The 25404-nt window shown below is 35.3% G+C and overlaps 1 protein-coding gene across 1 annotated transcript in view; it reads left to right on the forward strand.

The window, feature by feature from the left end:
• The first annotated feature begins 6488 nt into the window (after positions 1-6488).
• Positions 6489-25404, forward strand: part of TMEM161B (transmembrane protein 161B) — a 28409-nt gene continuing 9493 nt past the window's right edge. The window contains exons 1-6 of the mRNA XM_070935772.1: positions 6489-6543; positions 9623-9726; positions 12136-12219; positions 14823-14920; positions 17010-17166; positions 23171-23322. Coding sequence (XP_070791873.1) covers positions 6532-6543; positions 9623-9726; positions 12136-12219; positions 14823-14920; positions 17010-17166; positions 23171-23322 — 607 coding nt within the window. The 5' untranslated portion in view covers positions 6489-6531. The remainder of the gene's footprint in view (positions 6544-9622; positions 9727-12135; positions 12220-14822; positions 14921-17009; positions 17167-23170; positions 23323-25404) is intronic.

Genomic DNA, 25404 nt, shown 5'->3' on the forward strand with positions numbered 1-25404 from the left:
GAATAGCTATTTTATCATTAATGATATTCCCTTTTTAATAGCAATGTTTGTTTCCCATAAATAATATAGTATAAATAGTACTCTGTCTTCTTTTGAACTCAAGAATCACTGAGTTAGAACAAACATAGTCATTTGTATAGCCTTGTGATAGGTACATAGTGGTCAGATATTGATCTTATAGAGTATAATGGAAACAGTTGATTGCATGAAATAGGCTTAGAAAAGGAAAATGGGAATATGAGGTATTTTGCAGCTAAAATTCTATTTTTTCCTGTGGGTAAACAATTGAAAAGCAATTACACTAACATTTTACTCTGCCTTTATAACATGAAGCATATTAGAAAATGCTATTTTTAATTATAGTTCTGTTTCGTGAGAACATTTTTAAATAGATAATATTATTATGACAATTGGGTATTAGAGCTGTCCCTCAAAGCAGAGCAGAGCACCTTTCATAGTTTACATTTCAGAAGAAAAAGGAAACCGAGGAAAGACGGATTTGAGAGATATGGGTAGAAGGAGAGACCTAAGGAAGCTTGGAATCCTAATCCAAGGAAAAAAACATATCTTTCAAAATGACAGATGTGTGTGTATACATTTTCCTCCTCGATGCTCCGACACTCCACTCATTGGGACTTCTTTCACTTTCATTAAACCGACTGGGTGCCATTCAAAATCTCCTCCACAGCTTGGTCCCGCCCACTTCAACTGCGCATGTCCAGTCCTTTCACTCAGTCAATGGTGACCAGACTGGAGTGCTTTATTCTCTAGTGTTCATTGTGCAAAATTAGACAAATAATTGGAAAGTTTTAATTTTACAAGCTATTGGCAGAGAGCTACGATCTCACTTTATTATAAGCGCGAACAGGGGTCAGGTGTTTTCCGGCTGGAGCGCCTGCCACTGACTTTAATCTAAATAATACTTAGCGCTTGAGGGAAGTCTGAATTTTCCCTCAACTGTCATTTGCCGCGAGCGTGGAGCCGGTTAACTGGCGCGCTGGGAGAACCGCCCTTGCTCTGGTAGACTCTCTGCTTCTATTTACTTGTTAATTTCAAGCGGCTTTGGAGTCCCTGCCTTGCCGGCAAACTCTTTCAGCAGGAGGTTTTTGTCTTTAAGTACTTAATTACATAGTAGCGAAATGAAGCGCTAACAGGCTGTTACTGTAGCAGCATTTGGAACGGCTCAGCTGAGGTCTCTCTGTGATTCCAGCGCAGCCAATTTAACCGCCGCTGTTGAGACCAACCGCCTTTGTATTAGAGCGGTTACTGGCTATTATTCCACCACGTCCTCTTTCAAGGATTGAGGCTAAGGGGAAAAGAAGTGAAGGACTGCACCAGTGTCTGGATTGGGTGCTACCTCCTGCATATTCCAATTCAACTACAACCCTTTTTTGGCAGGGAAGTATTACTTTTCCTTATTACTAATTAATTTAAGGTACTGCTTAATAGGGATTATGGCAGAAGGAGCATTATCCTCTGAATTAGATCTGAGTCCATCTCCTACTAGGGCTCCATCTCCCAAGCCACTAAGATCAAAAAAAGCTAAGTCCAAGGCTTCAACACAAGCTTCTCATCTTGAATCTGGTCAGTCAGAAGGGATTTTGAAAATGTCTAAACAAGATCAGCGTAGGCATAATGCCCTGGAAAGACAATTTGAAAAAGCTAAGCGCTCAGCGCAGACAGTTGTTTTAAGTGATGATAATGATGTAAGAGTAGTCCAGGGTCATTCAGACCCAGTCCAACAGTGCAATACTCTGAATTCTGACTATTATATACAAAATCCTGAAGCCCCAGAGGCAAGGGATCAGACAATACCACAATTTCCTGGAAGCATGGCAGCACAAGATGCTGGCCAAGTAGGACCATTTACTCAAAGATTAACCCAAAGGGTTCCTGAGTCCACCTTTACGCCAACAGCAGCAGGACTCAGAGTTGAGGAAAATTCTTTATCTGGTCAGGACATGGATTTCCAAACATTTTTGGCTCAAACTTTTACTAGAATTTTCCAGGCAGGACTACAACAGTCTGGCTTACCTATAGCACCAATGGATCCTGCAGCAGTATCCATGGGGCAATGTCACTCATCCAGAGTTGATCATAACCATTCAGTTCAAGGTTATAAATCTGTAGATCTGGCAGATCAAGGGGATGATTATCCAGAAGATTTGGAAATGTCGGATGATGAAAGCGAAGTTGCTGACAAGCCAGCCTTTCAAGGTCTCTTTAATCCTGCATTGTTTAAATCGCTCCTTCGTAAAGCGAAGGCGGCTACAAATATGGATCAAGGATTAGGTCAGTCTACCGTTTCTGGTAAACAAAATGAGTCGATAAGTAATTTGTTTCCCTTGCCTATGGCAGATTTGGATTTTGTTCCATGTCCTGATCTATTTGCCCAAGTAATACAGAAACCTTGGGAACATCCAGGTGCTTTATCAGCTCCTAATAATTTTGATAAGAAACTTTATTGTACATCTCCTAAATTAGATGCTCTCCTACAAGTACCTTCAATAGATGAACCAGTTGCTAGCCTCACATCACCATCTGTATTAGTTGGTGATGCGGGTGATGGTTTAAAGCAAGAAGATAGGTGGGCGGAGTTAACTTTTAAAAAAACCCACCAAGCAGCAGCCTGGGCTATTAGAGCAGCTACTTCAGCGTCCTTTTTTAATCGAGCTTCGTTAGTGTGGCTCAGACAGCTGAAGGACAGAGTACCTACTCATGATAATCGTCTTCAACAGGATATGGCCAAATTAATTGCTGCTGTGGAATATTCTGCGGATGCGTCTTTGGACGCAGCAAAATTTGCTTCTAGAGCATTGGCTTCTGCAGTCACTTCGCGGCGCCTCTTGTGGCTACGCCAGTGGCGCACAGACATGAAATCAAAATGGCGCCTAACAACAGCATCGTACCAAGGAGGTTCACTGTTTGGAAAATCATTGGATTCCATTTTAGTGGAAGGAAGAGATAAAAGAAAAGTCTTACCTTCATCTTACAGACGTCCAGATCATCGTTTTTCTCTTTTTCCACGTCAGCCATTTTGTCCTGAGCAAGGACAGGGCGGGTCCTATTTTCCACGTACCACTGCGCAACAGTACAACAATTATACAGAAAGATCTTCCTTTTGTGACAGGAGAAGGCGCCAGACTGGGATTAAACGACCATTCAGAGGATCCAATTATCGTTCCTTCCATCGTGGAAAATGACTCTTTGACACAGTTTCCCATTGGTGGAAAAATTCAAATGTTCTATCACCAATGGCAAATGTCAACGACAGACAATTGGATTGTAAGAACTGTATCAGACGGACTTCACCTGGAGTTCGTTTCGTTTCCCCCTGTACGTTTTATTCAATGTCCATTCCCAAGTCTCCAATCCAAACAACAACTCATGGATTTGGAGATCCAACATTTACTGGAAATAGAAGCCATCGAAGTTGTACCAAAGCACCAGTGGGGAATGGGCTTTTATTCGATATTTTTTCTTGTGCCCAAAAGCTCGGGTGGATGGCGGGGCATATTAAATCTAAAACAGTTGAATCTCCATGTACAGAAGATTCAAAATGCACTCACTAAGAACTCTATTAGGATGTGTCCGTTCAAACGATTTCATGCAATCAATAGATATAAAGGAGGCATATTTACATGTTCCGATCCACCCGTCACAAAGACAATTTCTCAGATTTGCTTACGGAAACCGACATTTTCAATACCGAGCTATGCCTTTCGGTCTATCGTCGGCTCCTCGGATATTCACAAAATTAATGGCGGCAGTGGCAGCTACTCTTCGGGAAAAGTCGGTGAGAATTGTCTGTTATTTAGACAATATACTGATTCTCTCTTCCACAGCAGACCAAGCTGAAATGGACAGGACAATGGTCATCAAGTCTCTACAGGATCATGGTCTGACAATAAATTGGGACAAGAGTCATCTAGTGCCCACAACAAAAATTTTGCATTTGGGAGCTGTAATAGATTCAATTCAAGGTTTAGTCCATTTATCTCCAGAACGCCAAACCAGTATCAGGAAAGTAATTTTGCAGATACTATATCAAAAAAATGTATCCCTGTTAATGCTATCCCAACTGTTGGGCAAACTGATTTCATGTATCAACATCGTGCCATGGGCCAGAAGGCATTATCGTCAGCTGCAGTGGCTTCTGCTCCCATTTCAGAAGCAAGGAGTGGCCGATTCTTTAACAAAGATCACAGTTCCTTTCCCAGTGAGACAGTTACTAAAGTGGTGGCTTTCCCCTACTCTATCCAAAGGGACTCTGTTCTTAGAACCTCTCAGGGTCACCCTGACCACGGATGCGAGTCTGTTAGGATGGGGGGCCCATCTGGAGTCACAATTAGCTCAAGGAACTTGGACTCAGAGAGAGAAAATAGAAAACATAAACTGGCTAGAACTGAGAGCTGTAAGATTGGCACTAGGCCATTTTCAATGGCAGGTAAACACAGAAACATGTATTAATTCTTACGGACAATATGGCCACGAAGGCCCATTTAAACAAACAGGGCGGGACAAGGTCCAAATCTCTCATGGTCGAAACAGAAAAATTGATGAAGTGGGCAGAGAAGAATGTACTATCGATAAGAGCGGAACATATTTCGGGATCGACGAATCAACAAGCGGATTGGTTGAGCAGAGGAATAATAGATCAAGGGGAATGGAGACTACATCCAGGTCTATTCAATCAGATTGTCAACAGGTTCGGAGTACCAATAATAGATTTATTTGCAACAGGAAAGAATACACAACTGCCACGGTTTTTTTCCCGGTATCCGACTCAGGGAGCAGAGGATCAGGATGCGTTAAGGGCACCTTGGCCCCGAGGCCTTCTATACGCTTTTCCTCCCATTCCCATTATTCCACAAGTAATCAGAAAAATGATAAATGAAAAGGCGAATCTACTACTGGTAGCACCATACTGGCCACGTCGAGAATGGTTCGCAGACCTGAAAGATCGGTCGATAGAACCACCATGGAAGTTGCCTGTGAAAAGAACTTCTCTGAGCCAAGGAGCAGTGTTTCATCCAGATCCGGATTGGCTAAAATTGACCGTTTGGCACTTGAACGGATACGTCTTATGAAAGATAATCTACCGAAGGACGTTATCGCAACCATTCAAGCTGCCAGACGGCCAGCAACAATTCACATATACAACGCTTCTTGGAGAAAGTTTGCTCAGTGGTGTTTAAGTCAACATACAGATCCAACGTCTGCAACAGTTCAGGACGTTCTTAAATTTTTACAGTCAGGTTTTGATAAAGGACTGGCTCCGGCAACGCTGAGACGCCAGGTGGCAGCCTTAGCCACAGTACTTTCTACAGATAAGGGGCAACCTTTATCCCAAGATATTAGAATTAGATCCTTTTTACATGGTGCTGGGAATTTAAGACCACCCGTAGTGCACAGATTCCCGACTTGGGACCTTAATTTGGTATTGCAGTCGTTAACTTCTGCTCCTTATGAGCCCATTATAGAATCATCATTACGTAATATTACAGTAAAAATGGCGTTTTTGTTGGCAATAACGTCAGCTAGAAGAATATCTGAATTAGCCGCTTTATCAATTAGAAAAGATCTATGTATCTTTTTTCCGGATAGAGTAGTAATGAGATTAGATCCAGTATTCATTCCTAAAATTAATTCACTATTTCATCGTACCCAAGAAGTTATTATACCAAATTTCTGTCCAGACCCGAAACATCCAAAGGAAAAAAAATGGCACACTTTAGATGTTAGGAGAGCATTGAAGTACTACATATCACGAACGGCGAGCTTTAGAAAGTCAGAAGCGTTATTAGTTTCGTTTCTACCATCGACATTGGGTCAAAAAGTGTCCTCAACAACAATTGGTAGATGGATTAAATCGTGCATTTCTTCAGCTTATAAAATGCAAGGGTCAAAAGTCCCGGGAGGTATAGTTCCACATTCTACGAGAAGTGCGGCTACGTCGGTAGCCTGGGCCACTCAGGCATCTATTGATGAAATTTGTAGAGCCGCCACATGGTCATCAATATCTTCATTTATAAGACACTACAGATTAGACAGGTTTGCATCAGCAGATGCAGCATTTGGCAGGAGAGTATTACAAGCTGTAATTCCTAGCCGTGACCAGGAGGATGGAGACAGTTCCCTCCCAATTTAAGTAGGCTTGGGTATATCCCAATGAGTGGAGTGTCGGAGCATCGAGGAGGAAAAAGGGACGTTGTCTTACCTGAACGTCCATTTTGTCCTCGATGATCCGACACTCCGACCCTCCCAATAACTGTCCATCGCATGGAACGGCTGGGGTTTTGTTGAATTTTTCCTCTACAGCACTGGGACCAAGTTAGAATTGGATAAAGGTCCGGTGGTTCCTAGGATTACAGTCTGGAAGAGTTCTGACAGGACTTCGTGAAAGGACTGGACATGCGCAGTTGAAGTGGGCGGGACCAAGCTGTGGAGGAGATTTTGAATGGCACCCAGTCGGTTTAATGAAAGTGAAAGAAGTCCCAATGAGTGGAGTGTCGGATCATCGAGGACAAAATGGACGTTCAGGTAAGACAACGTCCCTTTTAATGTCAGGAAAGGGAAGGGTTTACAGTCTTTAGATACATTTTAATATCAAAACCATTTCCAACAATACCAGGATATTTAGTGAAAGTTAATTTGATTCCTTGTTTAAAAGTTAAAGTATGCTTCTGTATCCATGTTTCATATTATATTACTGTTATAACTAAAAGTGGTGTGTGGCAATATGTATCAGAAATGCTCACATTCTTTTAACTTTTAATAGAAATCTTTAAGTGGAATTCTACTGGCACAGAAAATAGGAAGCAATTCTAAGTGAATTCAATATTGTTCTGTCAACAGCATTTAGTTGTCTGAAATATTTCTTATAAGTAGTGCTTTAATCTGAAGACACTATTAGTGTTGTCATATTTGTTAAAATTAAATTTAGCATTTTTTTGAAAATCAAATATTCAAGTCATTCTATCTCACTGATAGAATAAAAGTTTGGATTAAGTTAGTATAGGATCTTGAGAATTATTTTACACAGTTGTATTGATTCTTTGCTATCTAAGGTAGTTCTTGACAATGCAGTCACAAAAGCATTACATGTCTTCGTTGCTTAGCAATAACAGTTCTGTTAGTCCCTGTTGCTGTCCTTAAGGGAAAAGCATATAGGTCATTAAGTGAGGACCTCATGTAACTGCAACTTCTAATTTCCTGCTAGCTTTCCCATAGACTTTACTTTGGGGAAGCCAGCAGGGAATGTTGAAAATCACAGTTATATGATTGTGGCAAATGCTGTGACAGCCAGAACTTTGAGGGTCAGTCATGAGTCCCCCTTGTTCTGTGCCATCATAACTTTGAATGGTTGCTGAATGAATGGATATAACCTGAGGACTATCTGTACTTTGTAAACAGAACAGGCACAAATTACTATATATTGGCAGGAATAACAAGAGATATCTTGCAATGCTGGAAGTAAGGAGTAGACTTAGAAAAATGGCTTGGTTGGTTATCAAATGGTAGGTACCATTGGTTACCTATAGATGTTTTGCAATTTTAAATAATCAGAATTGTTTATTTTTCTTAATGTTTACTGAAATGGAATGATTTACATAATTTGTCTTGCATATATCCAATAATTATTTAGAGTTTTCAACTTGATATATCTGGATTTTAATATTCCAGTTCTTAGCCTTTCAGTTTTCTGCCGTCTGAACTTCTATTTATTTAGTCTTATCCTTAAATTGATATTTCACTGCTTTTAATTTTTTGTTCTTATTGTAATGGTTGAGTTGGCACCTCTTTATTTGAATCTCTTTGTTTTAACTCTCAACTGGTAGTTTTCTGAACCAAATGAGACACTGGAAGGCTATTTTAAAACCCAGCTATTGGGATGCAGAAAGAGTGAGAAATATATTTTAAAGGAGGTTCTGATTTAATTTAATCACTGATATATCTAGAACATCTAAGCAATATTAACTTTGTCTGTGATTTTTGATAAGAAAAGATTATATATTGACTCTAATTTTGTTCACAAACTTTAAAAAGTTTAATGTGAAACATTTGCATTTGTCTTTTATTTTCAAATCCATGTCATTTTATCTGTTGTATACATTTTCCAATAGCCCTTAGATAGAAAGATTTCTCATTTTTATGATGGAACTGGTCCTGCACATTTTAACTTCAAAAAACCATAACTACAGCATGCCACATATGACAATAGAAATTATAGTATGCTGCTTCTTCATTTTATGCAATAAAATAAGTATATGTTGTGGTCCGCCGGCAGCCTATGGAGCTGGCAGCAGAGTCGGACAGTGAGGAGGTTCGGGAGGAACATGGGCCAGTCCTGGAGTCTGGGGAAGGCTCGGACGAGGGTTCTGCATCGGAGGCAGAGAAAGGGCCATCTGGGAGGTACATGCTACCTCCGGAGCCTCCAGAGTCGGACCTCAGTGGGGCAGAGGAACAGGGGGAGCCTGTTCCCAGTGCGCACATGCGCAGAGCTGCCAGAAGACAAAAACAGTTAAAACAAAAGGGACGACTCGGCAGTAGGGCTTGAAATGATTGGACCCACCCATAAGACTTACAAGAGGAGCAAAGGCACGTGGGCCTTTCCAGGAACCAACATTGTTAATTATGTTCAGTTTAAAGTCTGAAGCTCTGTTTGATTCTGGACTTGTGTGGCTTTGCCAATTAGGTCTTTGGCAGCATGTGAAGGGAGATAAAGGTGAGTGATTATCAGCCTTACCCCTTTACAACTATTTGGGACTCATCTGTGAATGAGCAGAATTCACAGCTGTTGAAATTAAAGAGGTTTTTGCGACTATTCGTGTGTTTTACTGACTCAGGAAGCCTAGGTCAGAACAGTATATTGTTCACTATTGTCTCATTGGTTATACCGTTTTCCCAAAAATAAGACATCCCCTGATAATAAGCCCAATCGGGCCAAGCACTTATTTCAGGGTTCAAAAAAATATAATGGTCTTAATTTCGGGGAAAGATGGTACAAATAAAGTTTTTCAAGTGGAATAAGCATGGATTGGAAAATTAATGGGAAGAATAGTTATTGAATTCATTGTTGATTTTACTTTTCTGCTTATTTTAGTAAATGGTAACAAATCTGGGTTTCCGTGTACATGGAATTGTGGCTAGCTATTCACCAGATTTTCAAAAACAGATATCAAAGATCAAGTTAGGAAAAATGTTGATGTTTTATACTGATTTTTCCAGCAAATGGAAGAATTGTTAAGAATGTTGATACTAATGTAGATAAAGTGTAGAACTATATCTTTAAAATATTAAAAATAAAGTTAAGTGTGTTTATATAATCTGTTATTTTGAATATAATGTGTAATATTAGACAAATGCTCATTCCTATTAAAAGTATACTCAATTTGGTACTCTACCGATGTGGTAGTTTATCAGGTTTGTTGTCTAACATATTTGGGGAGCTTCAGAGTGGAGAAAGCAGTTATAAAGCCACATTTTAAAATGTCAGTGTTTTAGATTAGAACTAATAAATCACAGTTAAAAGAAAATGATGCTATTTAAAGATTGGTTTTAGAGAAGCTGTGAAATAAAGTTTTTTCATGTTAACATACATTGGTTTATTCTTCTACAGGGGGTGATAGGTGTGCAGCTGGTGGTTACCATGGTGATGACTAGCATTATACAGAAGATCATACCTCACTACTCTCTTGCCCGGTGGCTTCTTTGCAGTGGAAGGTAAGATAAGAAACCAGAACTAAACATCTGATAAAGTGGGTTCTTGTCCATGAAAGCTGATACTGTAGTAAATTTGCTGCATCTGTAAGATGCCATTGGATATTTTGCTGGCCTTTTCCGTTGTGCACCAAGTTTGTCTGGGAACTGATTATAATTATAATGGGTCTGGATATGTTGGTTCTAAAAATAATCACATTAAATCTTTCCCAGTCTTATCTAGAAATGTGTATTATGCTACAGCTTAGGGTCTTCTTGAGAAATAGATGGTATATACTCTATTATACTATTACATATGCTGTCCATGATCTATTTCTTGACAAGTGCTATGCCCTATTTACAAAAGCAGACACTTCTATCTCACCTTGCTTAATAATATGACCATACATTTTCTGCATAATTGTCTCAATAATTAAAATATGCATCCTGTAAGAGGAAACTCGGATTTGAAATTTAAGAAAAGAGGAAGGCTTACTTAAAGGCAATAGTCATTAGTGACAATCATGGTGCTTGTGACAAATTACTTAATAACTTTAAAATAACATTCACAATCATTAAGCTCCCTGTGCTAAAAACAATTAAGAAAGAAGCACATTTGGGCTATCCCCAGGCTCCCTAAATCCTTTAGAATTACTTGTGAATTTCCATTTGAAAATATTCTACCTTTTGTGATATTCTTGCTAGGAAACCAGAGTAATGGGTGATCTTCGGAAGATTAATTCTCTAGTTGGATACTATTTGGCTTTTATAAATGCACTTAAATTTCAGAAGGGATTACTCTAAAAATTATAAAATAAGAAATAAGCTCAATTTCCTGATTAAATAATTATGTATCAAGGACCCCACAATTCATATATAGTTATAACAGTCCCTGCTCAATATATGCAGCCAGGTGTTCTTTTGGTTGGATTTACTAATAACTGATGATTTGTCTACTCAACCTAAATCTTCTCTGTCTTCATCAAGAGCTTAATTGATGGATGATTCTGAGACATGTGGAAGGACTGTATAAGCCAGATGGCTGCATGACAAATAAAAGGGAGTCTAGCACTCATAATTGGCAGCTGCTTGCCAGTGTAGAAATTTGCTCAAATACCTCACTAGAGAGGACAGGTGGAAGGACAAAGTAAGTAGATATGGTAGAATAGCTTTGGCCTTGCTAAGCGTTAAAACAGCATCCTCCTTATTGGTCCTCTAGAGATTCCTGTGGGATATTGAACAGCTGGTCATGGACTATTGAGTTTGTCATAATTTATCTACAGAATTATCTGTAGATAATTATCTGGTGGCATCTTTTACTAAAAAGTCAAATTTGAATCTTACCCATCATCTTGACAAACATATCTTTTTTGCTTTTATTTTTTAATAATTTTATATTTAGTGTGTGAGGCTTTGGTTAAAAAGCAGTTCAAAGAGTAAGTTCAAAGTAATAGGAAAAAAGTATATAGCTAGTCATTGCTTAACCTTAATTAGGACCGGAATTTCCATCACAAAGCAGTGGTCATTAGGCAAAACATCACCAGTTCCTGGTTGCAGGTGTTAGACAAGGACCATGCTTCTCTTGTTCTGCTGCATTGTCTTCTGTTTCAACTCCTCTTCCCACCTATTTTCTCCCTATTTCTGCTCTTTTGGCTGCCCTTAACTCTGTTACTTCCTATTCTTGCTGCCCTTTGGTGTCCTCTTCCTTCTGCTGCTGATGGAAGCGGCAGCAACTGCCTCAGCTGGGAGTGGTTTGTCAACAATGGGAGGAAGAAGATGGCAAAGCTCAGCTGGAGGCAGCAGGGATAGGTGACAGTGAAGAGCAGCACAACCAAAAAAGCATGGATGGCAGGAGATAGATGAGTGGGCGTAAGTGCATGTGCTCATAAATGTGGACAGGCTACCAAATGTTCAAATTTTCAACATGCGATTGCAGGAGTGTTGCAATTGCAACTGTAATTTCAAGGAACAGCCGTGACTACCATTCAGCACCATTGCAATTTGGAATGGTTGTTAAATGAGAACTACCTATAAGACAAAGAAGACCTGCTAAGAGTTTGGTGTATCTATGTGTTTGTATTTTTTCTCCCTCTGTTTCTATTTCTGTTTCACATATCAACATTATACGTAAGATAATCACAAATGAAGAATACAGTTGTTCTATATTGCAAAACTAGCAGCTTTCATAGGCAAGTATGGATATGTTGTTGTTAGTTGCGAAGTCATGTCCGACCCATCGCGACCCCATGGACAACTTTCCTCCAGGCCTTCCTGTCCCCTACCATCCGTTGGAGACCATTTAAGTTCAGGAGTATGGATATAATGAAAACTATTTTAACCTTACTATTTGAATTACAAGAGCTTCTGGTATTATATTTAGTAAAATGTCATTCAAATTGTTAATGGTTTTTTTGGGGGGGATTGTTTTTTTAGTTTGCAGTGGTACCTGCATCCCACAGAAGAAAAATTACGTATTCTTGCAGGAAAACAACAAAAGGGAAAAAGCAAGAAAGATAGGTATGAAAACAATGTGGGTAGCTGGTAATTATTTCCCAGTCTTTACACAGTTGTTGTGGTTGGTTATTTGATATTCCTTAATGATTACAAAAATAAAACATTAAAAATGATTTTGCATAGAAAGAAATCGTATGGGTGTGCAAATCTGCTTTTAATACATTGATACTGTATTAAAAATCAAAGGGTCTCAAAAGACTTTCAAATATTTTGGGGATAAATAAAAACAAAGCAGAGAAAAGAGAGATAGGTCACCTCTAATATATTTGCCCTTGTCGCTATTATGTATTTTACTGGTTTAAAAGGATAAGAAAAGACACAGAGTACAATTAGAACTGACTTACCTTGCTGACTTCCTTGTTTAATTTAAATATATATACATCATAGTTTATCTGGAAGCATTTAAAATTAGCAGGTATTACAATAAAAAGAATAACACTAGGATAGAGTCAGGAATTACAACTTCTTTGGTCAATTAAAAAAGAAGGGGATTATCCAGATGACAAGCCAAAATCTGTATTATGTGACCATCCAAGGTGCAAGTTCTAATGTCAGGATCTCTTGTTCTAATGACAATTACTGTCGAGAAACTTCGGTATAGATAATTTTAGAATATTAACATAGAAAATTTCTATTTGTGTGATATTGATCCCGCACCAATTATAGCTTAAAAGTTAAAATAAACACTTCAGATAACCTGTAAGATTCATCCACCTGTAAGTGGATGGTTTACTAAGTCCATCCGCTGGTGAAACTACTATATGCAAGGCTAAGAAAAGTCTCTTTTAAAATTAATTATATGTATGTTTTATTTAAAATTATTATATAATAGTAAATGCCACCAAGTCAAACTTGAGTTTTCATCATTATAAAGATGGGACTGTGCTGTTTTCTTGGCAGTTGTAGTTTAACAGTTTGCCTGTGTTGTCTTCTGTGAAGTTTTTTCAAGTTGGCTTTCAAGCCTAAATGCTACTCTTGAGAAAGAAGTGTACCACAATTTTAATGTTTATAACATATGAATGGTAAATAAATTAAACTGCTCCATCGCAGAATAAAAGTTAAAATATAAAAGAATTTATTTATGGGCCTGAAAAATACTAATACCAAAATATTACACTGATCAAGGCATTCTAAATATGAAGGACTGCCACTAAAAATAATTTAACCCTCAGGCAGCCATTTCTTACACCTTATGCTTTCACATACTATGCCAAATTTCTACTTGTACAACAGTGTATTCTATCTGAAAGATTTATATAAATTGTGCATCAACATTATTTCTCCATTAAATTATAAAGACTAGAAATTAGGTTTTCTAAAGGAAAATTTAGTGCCAATTGCTCCTGAGGATTTAGTAGATCCTTGAGTACCTTGTTTCATGTGTTATGGAACAGTTATAATTGTATTAAAAATAAATTAACAAAGGTAAAAGAGCACATCTGGAGGATGCTTGGTATGCAAGGTGATTTCGGCTATTCTTCAGAAGAATTTGTTATAGAAAAGTCATAGATAATAAAGCTTGTGAGTTTTAAGGTGTGGTTCCAGGAGCATCTTTAGGAGCTTTTGTGTTCTTGGTTCCTAGAATTTTATAATAACTTAAATTATTAATTTTTTCTTGCCTAATTTTATTTCTTGCCACTCAGCAAAAGCGTTTCGAGAATTTTATGAGTGGCTTTGTACATATACTTATGAAAAAATTCTAGCATAAAAATGGAATGATATTATGATGCTCATTAATTCAACTCAGTTAAATAAACTCAAGTTCATTTGCACATGTGTGCACATATACCCAATTAGATAAAGCTGAATAACAGTATCTCTGTTTTCAGCCTTTAGATTCACAGATCAGGTTTTTTTAAGCAAATAAATTTGATAGCATTTCTGTCTATTGAATAACATAGTATTGAAAGTAGCTTAAGCTATTTAATACTCATTGAATTGTTTGTTATCCTCCTTTTTTTCTTCATTGATTCTTTTCAAGGGTGAGTGAGAAGAAAAAGGAACAAAGAATATTCTTTTTCATTATTATATCCTAATTCCAAACTCAACTTTTTCTTATTTTCTGTGATTGCTGCATAATTGAGTCCAGGAACTCAAGCTCTCAGTGATGTATGTTTGTCCCTGTGGTAGCTTTTTAGAAGAAAATGTTGTTAAGTTATATGGATAGATATGAGTTAGATGATCATATGCTCTGGTCCTTGTTCATTCTCAAACTGCTTATTTGTTGCTTCATGGGGTTGTTAGAGAAAGATTTGAGTTCGATTACATGCATCTGATGTTGCTGTATTTAAACTCAGTTTGTTTCTCTCACAATTACAATATATCAGTGAAGAAGATAAAGGTTCAAACTCTTCATCCTGAAAATAAAAAAAATTAGGAGTAGAATCTCATTTAAGTGGTTGAATGGGCTATATAATCAACCTTGTCTCAGAGCTACTACTGTTGTTAGCAGAAGCTGAACTGGAAATGGCTTGCACCTCATCCCATTATTTTTCTTTATGAAAGGTGGTGTTTGTGTCTCATGCTATGTTTTAAGTAGCAATTTTAGAGCCTCAGTAAGAGCTGATGCAATATTGACAGTTTTTAATATATGTTTATCTCAACAGGAAGTACAATGGTCACATAGAAAACAAGCCATTAACCATTCCTAAAGACATTAATCTTCATCTGGAAACAAAATCTATCACTGAAATAGATGCATTGGGTAAGGGATTATAATAAATTGAATCATGATAAAATTTTGTGTTCCTGTGCATTTGATGTTTTTGGAAAATCTTTTTATTCCCATATTTAAAAAAGGACAAATGCTACAGTTTGAGAATCCATATACTAGTATTTTAAGCAATCATAAAATAATTTTAAAATCCATTAATAAGCTTAATTCATCTCCATGTATTTAATTTTTATTATAAGATGTCCTTGGCTTCTTTGAACTTTCTACATAGACAGAATATTTCAAATGTATATGCCAAGTTTTCCCTTTGAATTTCAAATATTTAATTAATGTGCAATAAAAGTTGCTCAATTCTTGCAGATTCTGGAAGGAATAGAAACATGTCAAAATGAATCATATTGATTCAGTAATAGATGCATGTAAGTAAATAGTTACTGTTATGCAAAGTAGGTAGTGTGTTTATAGGTTCATTTAGTTAATGAGAATTAAGGATCTTCATTGTGATTTGTCCGGGTGAAAAACTTTGCACTCTGGAAGCAAAAATGTTCATCCCATAGAGATGTGAAAGTGGTAACATTTTTCTCATTAAGGAGTTTTGAATTGCCACAAAATGTCATCCAGCTTGTACATTAACTGGGGAAGATTATTGTACAAAAGTTTCTTTTAACTATTGAATTCCAGAAAAGACCTCAGAAGAGAGGCAGAAGAAATTGGAAGTTTACAGCAGTGTATTTCAACTTCAGCAACTTTATGATGCATGGACTTCATCTCTCAGAATTCCCCAGCTAGAAGTCCATGCATTTTAAAGGTCCTGAGGTTAAGAAACAGTAGTTTAGAGGGATGTATATCTGAGTTATTTTTATATTAGAGGAGGATATTACATAATCAATTGTTATAATAAACTACCACCTTCAAGCTATGCACTGGCCTAGTGAGCTTTAGTAAATGTTAAAAACAGGTTTTTGAGTGCATACAAAACTAACTTGATGGAATGTGATATTAATGTAATATTTGGTTAAAGATAGCATCCTTTTTCCACATTTATGTAAGTGATGCTTGAATCTATATCTAAAAGTTTTGATATATTTTTGAGATAAAATTATCTGATTGTTCCATTAGTAATATTTTTGAAACATCTGGGAATATATGAGACCATAGGATTTTGGTGGTAGAGAAAAGGACAAGTAACTAGGACTATTTATTATGAGTATACTTCCCTGTCTTTTCTAATATAAAGTGCTTTGGGAAAATGTACAAATAGACTTCATTTAGCAATTGCACTCATTAAGCAAAACAGTCACTAAATGATAATCACATGACTCCAACTGTGCTTATGATTTTACTTCAGATTTCCTTTACTTTAAAATGTCAGAAAGATGAAGCCCAAATAAACGGGTGAAATACTAGAAAAGGTTTCTGAAACCTGGCTCACAAGCAAGCCATATAAAAGGGCAAATTTATAGCCCCCTTTTCCCCACTCTCTTGCCCTTTTTAATTTTCATCCCAATACTGGGATAATTAGCAAGAAGAGAATGTTTGTACTTACATTCATTGGAGAGAAAGGGATTGCAAAAGTATAAGGAGGCACACAATGGAAATACACATCAGAAGGAATTTGCTGGTGCAGGCTGTTTGCCTAGTGTGCTCTGGGTTGTGAGCCACCAGTTGCTTAGGCAAACAAAAGCCTTTAATGTGAAACTGATTAGGGTCTTGTCAGTGTCAAGCAGTAGTACTACTGGAAAGTATTACATTAAAAATATATATAACAAAAATTATTAAAAACCCCGCTGCAAGAATCATGCATTCAGAACATTAAAAGGGGCTCATTTAACATCCTGGCCCATGTCTGTGAAAAGAACCATGTTTTCAAGATCTTTCTAAAAGCTGTCACAGACGGGTGATCTGAACTTGTGGGGGAGCATTATTCCATAGGGAAAGGCATACCTTCTTGGTCCAATACAAATGCATCACTTATTTGATGGGATCCATGCCAACCCTATCAATTTTTGTTTGATGGAGACTGATAGTCTCTCAGATGTCCAGGTCTGTGCCCTGAAGACAGTTTATAAGTATTTGTATGCATATATTTCAACTACTAAACATCCACTTTTAATTTTAGCCTTGCATTATTTTCCTGAGTATCAGTGGTTGGTGGACTTCACAGTGGCAGCTACAGTGGTGTATTTGATAACTGAAGCTTACTATACTTGGATGAAGCCTTCACAAGAAATGAATATCAGCATAGTCTGGTGTTTTCTTGTTCTTGCTTTTGCAATGTATCCTTTTAAAGTATTCTGGAACTTCTGTTAAACTCTAAAAAAATGAATATTTTGTGAAGTTTATGGCAGAAATTTTTTTGTAAAAATGGTTCATAGGAAATACTTGGTGCTTTTTCTCTAATACAATATTCCCCAATCTGATATTCTCCAAATACAGTATGTTATGTTACATCTTCCTGAATTTTCCTGCTGTCTAGGAATAGACATAGTATATGGTGTCCATGGTATTTGAAAAATACCATGCACTAATCATCACCAGGCATATTTTAGTTCATACCACAATATTTGTGTTAAGGCTGAGAAAAAAGTTTCTACAGATTGAGGTTAGTTCATCAGAACTAAATTAAAGCAGTTCAGACAATAATATAATGGTAACATTTGTCCTTGATATAAGTTGAAACACTTTATAGCCATCTAGTTCAAAATTACCTAATTTTTTTCAAGTTCCTTCGAAATGATTGTGCTTGATTTTAACACACTTATTGTTAAAACAATTGTGGAAAGTGTAATTACGTAAATATATTTTATTATTTTACTCTAGCCTGAATTCTGTAACATAGTTTTTTCTTTGAATTTGCCTGCTGTTTTGGAACTGTAATCCATGGTATTTGGAAGATACCAACTTTTATATAAAATTTGTGTATGTACATACATACATACATATCTATATATATAAGTGAGACCATTGCCAAGCATCTGAAAAAAAGTGACATGATTATTATTCACACTTATGACCATTGTGGCATCCCCATGGTCACATGATCAAAATTCAGATGCTTGACAACTGATTTATATTTATGATGATTGCAGTGTCCTGGGGTCACATGATAACCTTTTGTGACCTTTTGATAAAGTCAACAGAGAAGCCAAATTCTGTCTTAATGACTTAATAATTGCAGTGATTCACTTAATATCTGTGGCAAAAAAGGTTCTAAAATGGGGCAAAACTCAAATGTCTCATTTAGCAACAGAAATATTGGGCTCAATTATCACTGTAAGTCAAGGACTGTGGTTGTATTGTACAATACCTATCTGCTCACAAATGCTTCTTTTATAATATACTATTCATAACCATGACTTTTGTTTCATGCTGAGCTATATAGGCAACTTCAGATAGAGATACTAATTTTACAGTATAATAGCAAAAGTGAAGTGGCTGATTACTATCTATTAATTACATTGGTATTTTAGACTTTTCTTTTCATTTTCTTTGGGTATGGGTTAAAACATGCCCCTCTCCCAGTTGACTTAAGATAACACTGAAATATATTTATGTTCTCTCATGCAGTGTGAGAGAGGTGTTTTTTTTTTATTTGCTTCTCCTTTTGCTTACATTCAAATACATACAAATACAAATACATACTTGGAATTCTGCTCTAACTCCCAACAAAAAAAAATCAAAAACAAATATATAAGTAAAGTACAAAGAATTTACTTTTATTAGTATTATAATATTGTTGATGCTGCTGATTTCTTAAATATTTAAACTTCCCCATAATTGTGTTAACTCCAATGCCTTGAGACTAAAAATGAACCATAAAAGAATATGACCAAATCATAACAGTCAAAGACCCTTCAGGTATTTTACAGTGCCAATATAAATATATCTGGGGTCTCCTTTTGAAGACATTGTGAGAATTAAGTAAAAACCAAATACTTTTTCATGAATGAATGAACTTTATCCCTAAATTGTAAGAAATACTGTATATTCAATATTTCATAAGCCTTGAGCCTACTGATTTTCTAAGATTTCAATTCCTTATTTTACAGATCATATACAGTATATTGCTAATACTAATATATTGAATAGTTTTGTGTAAAATTAAATTCATTGATGTAACTTCAAATAAAGCATCTATGAAATATCTAAATACTATTATATTATCTAAATATCTAATATTTATATATTTCTATTATTCTATTCTATTCTATTCTATTCTCTAAATATCTAAATACTATTAAATATTCAGGTCTATTTGAAGCTGCTAAAACTTTCAGACCATATCAATACAAGTTTTAATTCCACATATATCAGAAAGGTTATATTCAAAAAATAACTATGCAAAATCCTTCAAATACCTGTTGCTAATCAAAGCTTCTGGTAGATAGTATATTGCATGGGACATGTATGTTTCCACTCCTCATAATAGCAAGTCTTAGACCAATGTTTCTCATTTTTTTTTGCCTGTGATCCCCCTTCTATGCTTCTTTTTCTCCTGTGTCTCACTCCAGGTCCCATTACTAGATATGGACTATCTTGTTTTCTAGCATTGGCAAGAGAATCTTTGCAGTATAAAATTCTTTGTGTGTGTGTGTGCCCCACTTGACATGTTTTTCATCTGTGGCCTTCTTTAAAATAATCTAAATAGTCAAGGGGCCATATGACCGCAATTTGAGAACCATCATCTTAGACTTCTGTGATCATTTGTCTTCTTTCAGGAAACTACTACATTCCCTCTATTCTTTAGGGAACTGCTGTCTTTACACTTAGTATCATTTTTTTTCTTCCTCTGAATGTTCATGACCCATTTCTTCTGCAAAAGTTGTGGCGGCTGGTTCTCAATTTCTATAATCCATATCCTGTTTCTATTTACCTCTTAGACACTGCTTTCTTTGTTGATATATGTTCCTTATGGAAACTTGTCTTCTATGTCAGCTCTGGCTGACAGCAGATCATTCAATGGTTGTCTTAAAATATGCAGCAAATTGAAGAGAGATAGGGTTAGATTTGACTTTACTGTGTGTTTTTATAGCTGATACATTCAGGAGGGATCACCAGTGTTACTTTTGATTGCTTACTCAATTCTGACTATAAATAAAACAAATGCCCTAGTCTGAAACACTTCCCAGTCTGAACAAACCCCAATCCACAAAGCATGTAGGTATTTTTATGAATCTGAATTCAATTTTAGTGTATGGCAATAAAAATATATTATCAGTTTTGATGTCATACAGTTTTTTGTTGGAACTTGTTGAATAATTACTTTATATTTTAAAAACTATAATTTCATAATATCCATGTAACAGTAATTTCAAAATTTCTTATTTGTTTCAAAAGATCAAGGGTTTCTTCATATTATAATTTAAAACTTTTAAAAATCTTTTAAAAAGGACCATACTATGATTAATAAAAGTAAAAGTAAGAAAAGACTATTATGTCTCATTTGTACATTCAGCCCTCTGATATTGTTAAATACTGCAGCTTCTAATAATCTAATTTCTAATGTAATCTAATAAGAAACTATTCTTAATAAGCTAATAGAGCTGCTTAATTTTCCTTTAAAACAGTATTGCTTAATTTTGAAAATACACAATTATTCAAAAACTTATAATTTGCTGAGTTTCCATTAAACCTGAAGGGCCTAATTATAATTCTTAAATGAAAGGGAAGTTAGTTATATTATCTTATAGTACATTTTTAATAATTTTTACTGAAGTTTAAAAATACAAAGTTAAAACTAATGCAAACAAGAGAAATATTAAAAAGAAAAAGGGGGGAGGGAAAATATATAAAATGGAAAAACAAAAAATATAGAAATTCCCCCTTCATTAAGACAGGTACATTTTCAATAATGTTTTTAATATTTCAACTACAAATCTCTAATCCATATCTCATTTCTTATCTTTTATTTATTAAAAATCCATTAAGAAATACAAAAAATAATTATATATTAAGTTTAAACAAAACAGTGTAATATTTTTTTCCTTACTTACATAGTACCTTGTCATTTTTTATAAAAATATAAAGGAAAAAACTCTTCTTTTTTCCTATCTGTAAACAAATCTTTTAAAACCTCATCAAACTAAATTAAGGAAAAAACCATTAGCACTATTAGAAGTAACATTTAAAATTTTAGTCTTTAATCCCACAAATTAATTCTTCTCCTCATCCCATCTCAATTTTAATAGCATAGTTTATCATTTTCTCTAAAAAATGCAACAAAATTTGTCTTATTCCCATATGTTATCTAAAAACAAATTGTTAAAGCCTTATCATTCAGTTCTAGTCCAGAAAAAAAACATTAAAACTGCTAGAAAAGAAAAGAATCATATATATCTTAATCTTGGTTGAATAAGCCAACTTTGTAAAACTTAATTTTACTTTTAAAATTAACATTACTTTTAATAAACATTAAGGCCTACTTTTAAAGGTCTTAATGTTTATTCCTTTTAGGCCATATCCCCAAAATCGATCTCTCCTTTCTCTCCTTTCACAGGAATTCCTTCTTAATACATCTCTGTTGTAAATCCAAAATAAGAAAATTGTCCAAGTCACTTTTCTGAGTTAAAATCTACGTATCCAAGTAACGCTTCTGGTTTATTATTTATTGTCCCTTTTAACTATTAAAACATCCACCTTTTTCTGTAAAATGTCTACCAGTATATTTCTTGTATCCTATCAATTTTAAATCCATATCAAAACAGTCTAATTTTCATGTCCCAAAGGTGCTTTTCAAAAGGCAACTGGACTTTCTTTGTTTCTTTGAAAATGTTTCACTTCTCATCCAAGAAGCTTCTTCAGTTTGGGACAACCATGATCTGGATGATTGAGAATCTCCATAGACATTTATTCTGATTTTCAGTTATATCCTCTTCTGTCTCTTTCTTTTAAGCCCCATTTTTATTGTATTAGATAGTCTAAAGGGAAGTTTCTGGGTGCATTGTTACCAAATATCCTTGACTTCTTCCAGAGTTAAAATACTTTTTCTCCATTCTGTATTAGTGAATCTGCCTAGGTTAACCAGCCTAAAAGGTCTTCTTTTATCATGTTTTTCTCTCAACCAGCATATTTTTCCAAGGCAAAAATTTCTTATAGTTAAACTTAATATCTGCATATATTTTAATAAGATTTTAGCAAACTACAGGATGTATTTCAAATTTTTATTTTCAGTCAGTCTGGCCTCTAGACTATTAAAAACTAAAATCAACATTTTAATCATCTTTTTGCTGCTTATTTCCAAATAATTTTTTTCTTTAGGTTTTACACTTACTTAAAGCTTTTTTTCGCTACAGATTGAAGGGAAATCACCCAGTATAATGAAACTTGTTATTCTGAAAGATCTTAATATAAAAAAAGCAATTTGCAAGCCATTTCTTCTAAAGATGATCAAAAGAGGAAGGGGACAAACCCAACACCTCTTGAAGGCTACAAACTGGCTCAGGCAAAGCTGCCTCTTCCAACTCCCAGAGCTCTAAAACCCACCAGAGTCCAATATTTTACAGTCTCATCACAGGGAACATCTTTAAGGAACACTCTCAGTGATCTCAAGTCCTTTCTTTTATCCAAAGAGGAGTTTGTGGCTTTACTTTCTCCCATGTTGGTTGTCGGCTCGGCTAAAAGCAAACTCACTTTCAATCTGCTGTTGCTTTAACAGAAGCTCATTTTATGGTACATTTTGAATAAATTAGGGTTTTTTTTCCCCAGAAGAATTCATGTTCCACATAATAGCTGGTTTCTGAAGACCTGCACATGATGATATTCCTTCTCCCCAATGCTTTTCCCCAAGAATGCAGTCTTTTTTTCTCTACAGCATCCAATTTTTAAAATTTTGCCAAATAAAAAACAAGTTCTAGTCTTCTTTGGATATAAAATGGATTTGATTTTAGTGGGGTTTTCTTTTAAGTATACATGTATACTTAAATATACTATTTAGTATACATGCCAAAACAGTTTATTGTTTTTTTAAATGTTGCAATGATTTATTAAAACACGTTTGTATACAGTCCAGAATATTTAAGATTATTTGGGTAAAATTTAGCAATCTGATTTGATAAGTTTTGCAAAAATATGAGGAATTGGCATTAACCTTTTATGAGTCTGAACACACTTGCCTTATAGCTTACAAACTACTGCTCTGCTCCCCCCCTCTAAAAAAATAGGGCCAAAATGCCAATGTCTATAATTTTCCCTATAGGCCTACCTCTCTAATGTTAGCACTTGGTTTCAAAGATTTTTATTTAGAATTGTATGAAAAAAAAATTCCTTGACGCTTATATATAGCAAAATATTGTTCTCATTAACTACACACTACTTTAAAGTTGAAGAGGGAGGAGAAAGATCAGTCTGTGTAACCTTTGGCTTCTTTTTCTTTGTCAAAGCTATGGTAATTCTGATTGTAACAGAAAACTATTTGGAGTTTGGACTTGAATCAGGTAATATTTTGATATTAATATAGACAAATACTTAGCAATTTTAACAGTAAATATTTTATAGGTAATATCGTTTTTAAAAATACCAATATTTTTTCTGTTTTCAAATCTTCTATTCCATAATTATTTTCTATTACTATTATAGGCATGAAATATTTTTCTGCAAGTATTTTATTCATTTTACAACAGTTATTGAAGAAGGAAAGGGGAAAGGAAAAAAGAATTTTTAAAAATGGCGACTGCCGAGGCTTGAGAAGGGGCTGAAAGGGAGAGTCCTTCCGTTTTCCATTAAGATACAAAGTAGCGGAATAAATACTTTTGGCTACACTTAAGATAAAGTTCTATTTTTGTGTTTTCTCTTCCTGGAGATCTGATATTGATCTTGGTTGGAAAGAAGTCCTTTTTTTCTTCTTTGCCTCTCTTTTTTTTTTTTTTTTTTTAAGAAAATAGTTTGTCTGTGTGGAAATATGGCATTAAAGCTTGTAAAGCCGGACAAAAAGCTGTGGGGGGGGGATTCCCCCATTAATAAACTACGTGAACAAGTTTTAAAGCTCCAGTCTCAGAAAACTGATTTTAATATAATTGAATTTCTTTTGGAGGAGATTGTAAGAAGGGATGAGATTGTGAATCAGAACTTTGAAAAATTTAAGCAGGAAATTAAAGAATTAGTGCAATTAAAGTTTGATACTCTGGACCGAAAGATTATAAAAATGGCTAATGGTTTTTCAGAATTTATGATCAAGTTGGATGCAAATACTAACTTATTAGAGTCTAAAGTGGAAGAAATTGAAGACAATTTGGACAATAGAATACAAAAAATTGAAAATGATTTGATAAACACTCAAGACAATAGCTCAGAAGAAAAATTTAAAATGGAGGCTGATCAAAAGACTGGTAATGCAGAAAACATGCAACAACGGATTGAAAGAGAAGTTTTAATGATGCAATATAATTTTACTGAATATGCAATTAGACTGAGAGGATTGCAGGAAAATAACAAAGTTGATTTGAGGAAAATATCTTCGGAAATTCTGGCTGGGATCTTAAAGGTCCAACCTGAGGAAGTATTTTGTAGGACCGATAGAGTTTATAGAATAAACTCCTGGATTGCAAAGCAAAGGCAATTGCCTAGAGATGTGGTAGTTTATTTTACAGATACAGAAATTAGAAATAATATTGTGCAAAATTCCTTCAACTCTACTTTGCAATTGTTTGGAAGAAAGATTTGGATTTACAAACAGCTCCCGCCCAAGATGTTATTGGAAAGGAAGAAATTTGGTTTTCTGGTGACTGAGCTAAAAAAAAGAAATATTCTATTCAGGTGGGATGCCCCAGTTGGTATAATACTGAGATATCAAGGAGAAAGATACCAACTAAATACTGTTGAAAAAGCGCAAGAATTTTATCAAAATTTTTTGAAAATGAACTTAACATCTTTAGGCACAATACAGGATAAGCAGAAGGAGTTGGAAATAAAGGGAAAACATCGAATTACAGAGGCTGTGGTGGACAAATTGCCTTTTGATTCTTTAGACACCTCAGCTGGATTATCTACAAATATGAGAGAAGTGGCATCGGAATCTAACGTGATGACTTATCAAGTCACAGACAAGTATGGAGCAAAAAAGAAATATGAGACACAAAAACAAAACCAACAAGATCAAGTTATAAAGCAGAATGAAAACCGATCAGTTGATATACAACTTGTAGAAAGGAAACCAGATGGAGTTCAAACCCACAAAAAGAAAAGAAAAAAAGAAATAGGTCTCACAAAAATAAAAACTTCTAAATTAAGCAACAGTGAAGCCAGTTATTTTTTAAAAAAATGAATGAATATATGAAAAGATAGTTGAGGCGAAGTATTGGTTAATATTATCCTGAGGAGAGTGACAGATCTCTGCAATGCCGTAATTTTAGGATGTGAAAAGAGCCTTAAATAGTTGAATTGGGATTATCTACTTTGGTTTTCTTTTTTTTTATTGATAAATATATTATATTCATTTTGAGCTATAAGGCAAGAGAGCTATGCTGGGGCATGCAGAAGATCTGGTTGTTACCCAATATGATGATGGGAATTAATAATCC

Source organism: Pituophis catenifer, unplaced genomic scaffold (genome assembly GCF_029215685.1).
Source record: "Pituophis catenifer annectens isolate HBS135680 unplaced genomic scaffold, rPitCat1.0.hap2 SCAF_2, whole genome shotgun sequence".
Lineage (NCBI taxonomy): Eukaryota > Metazoa > Chordata > Lepidosauria > Squamata > Colubridae > Pituophis > Pituophis catenifer.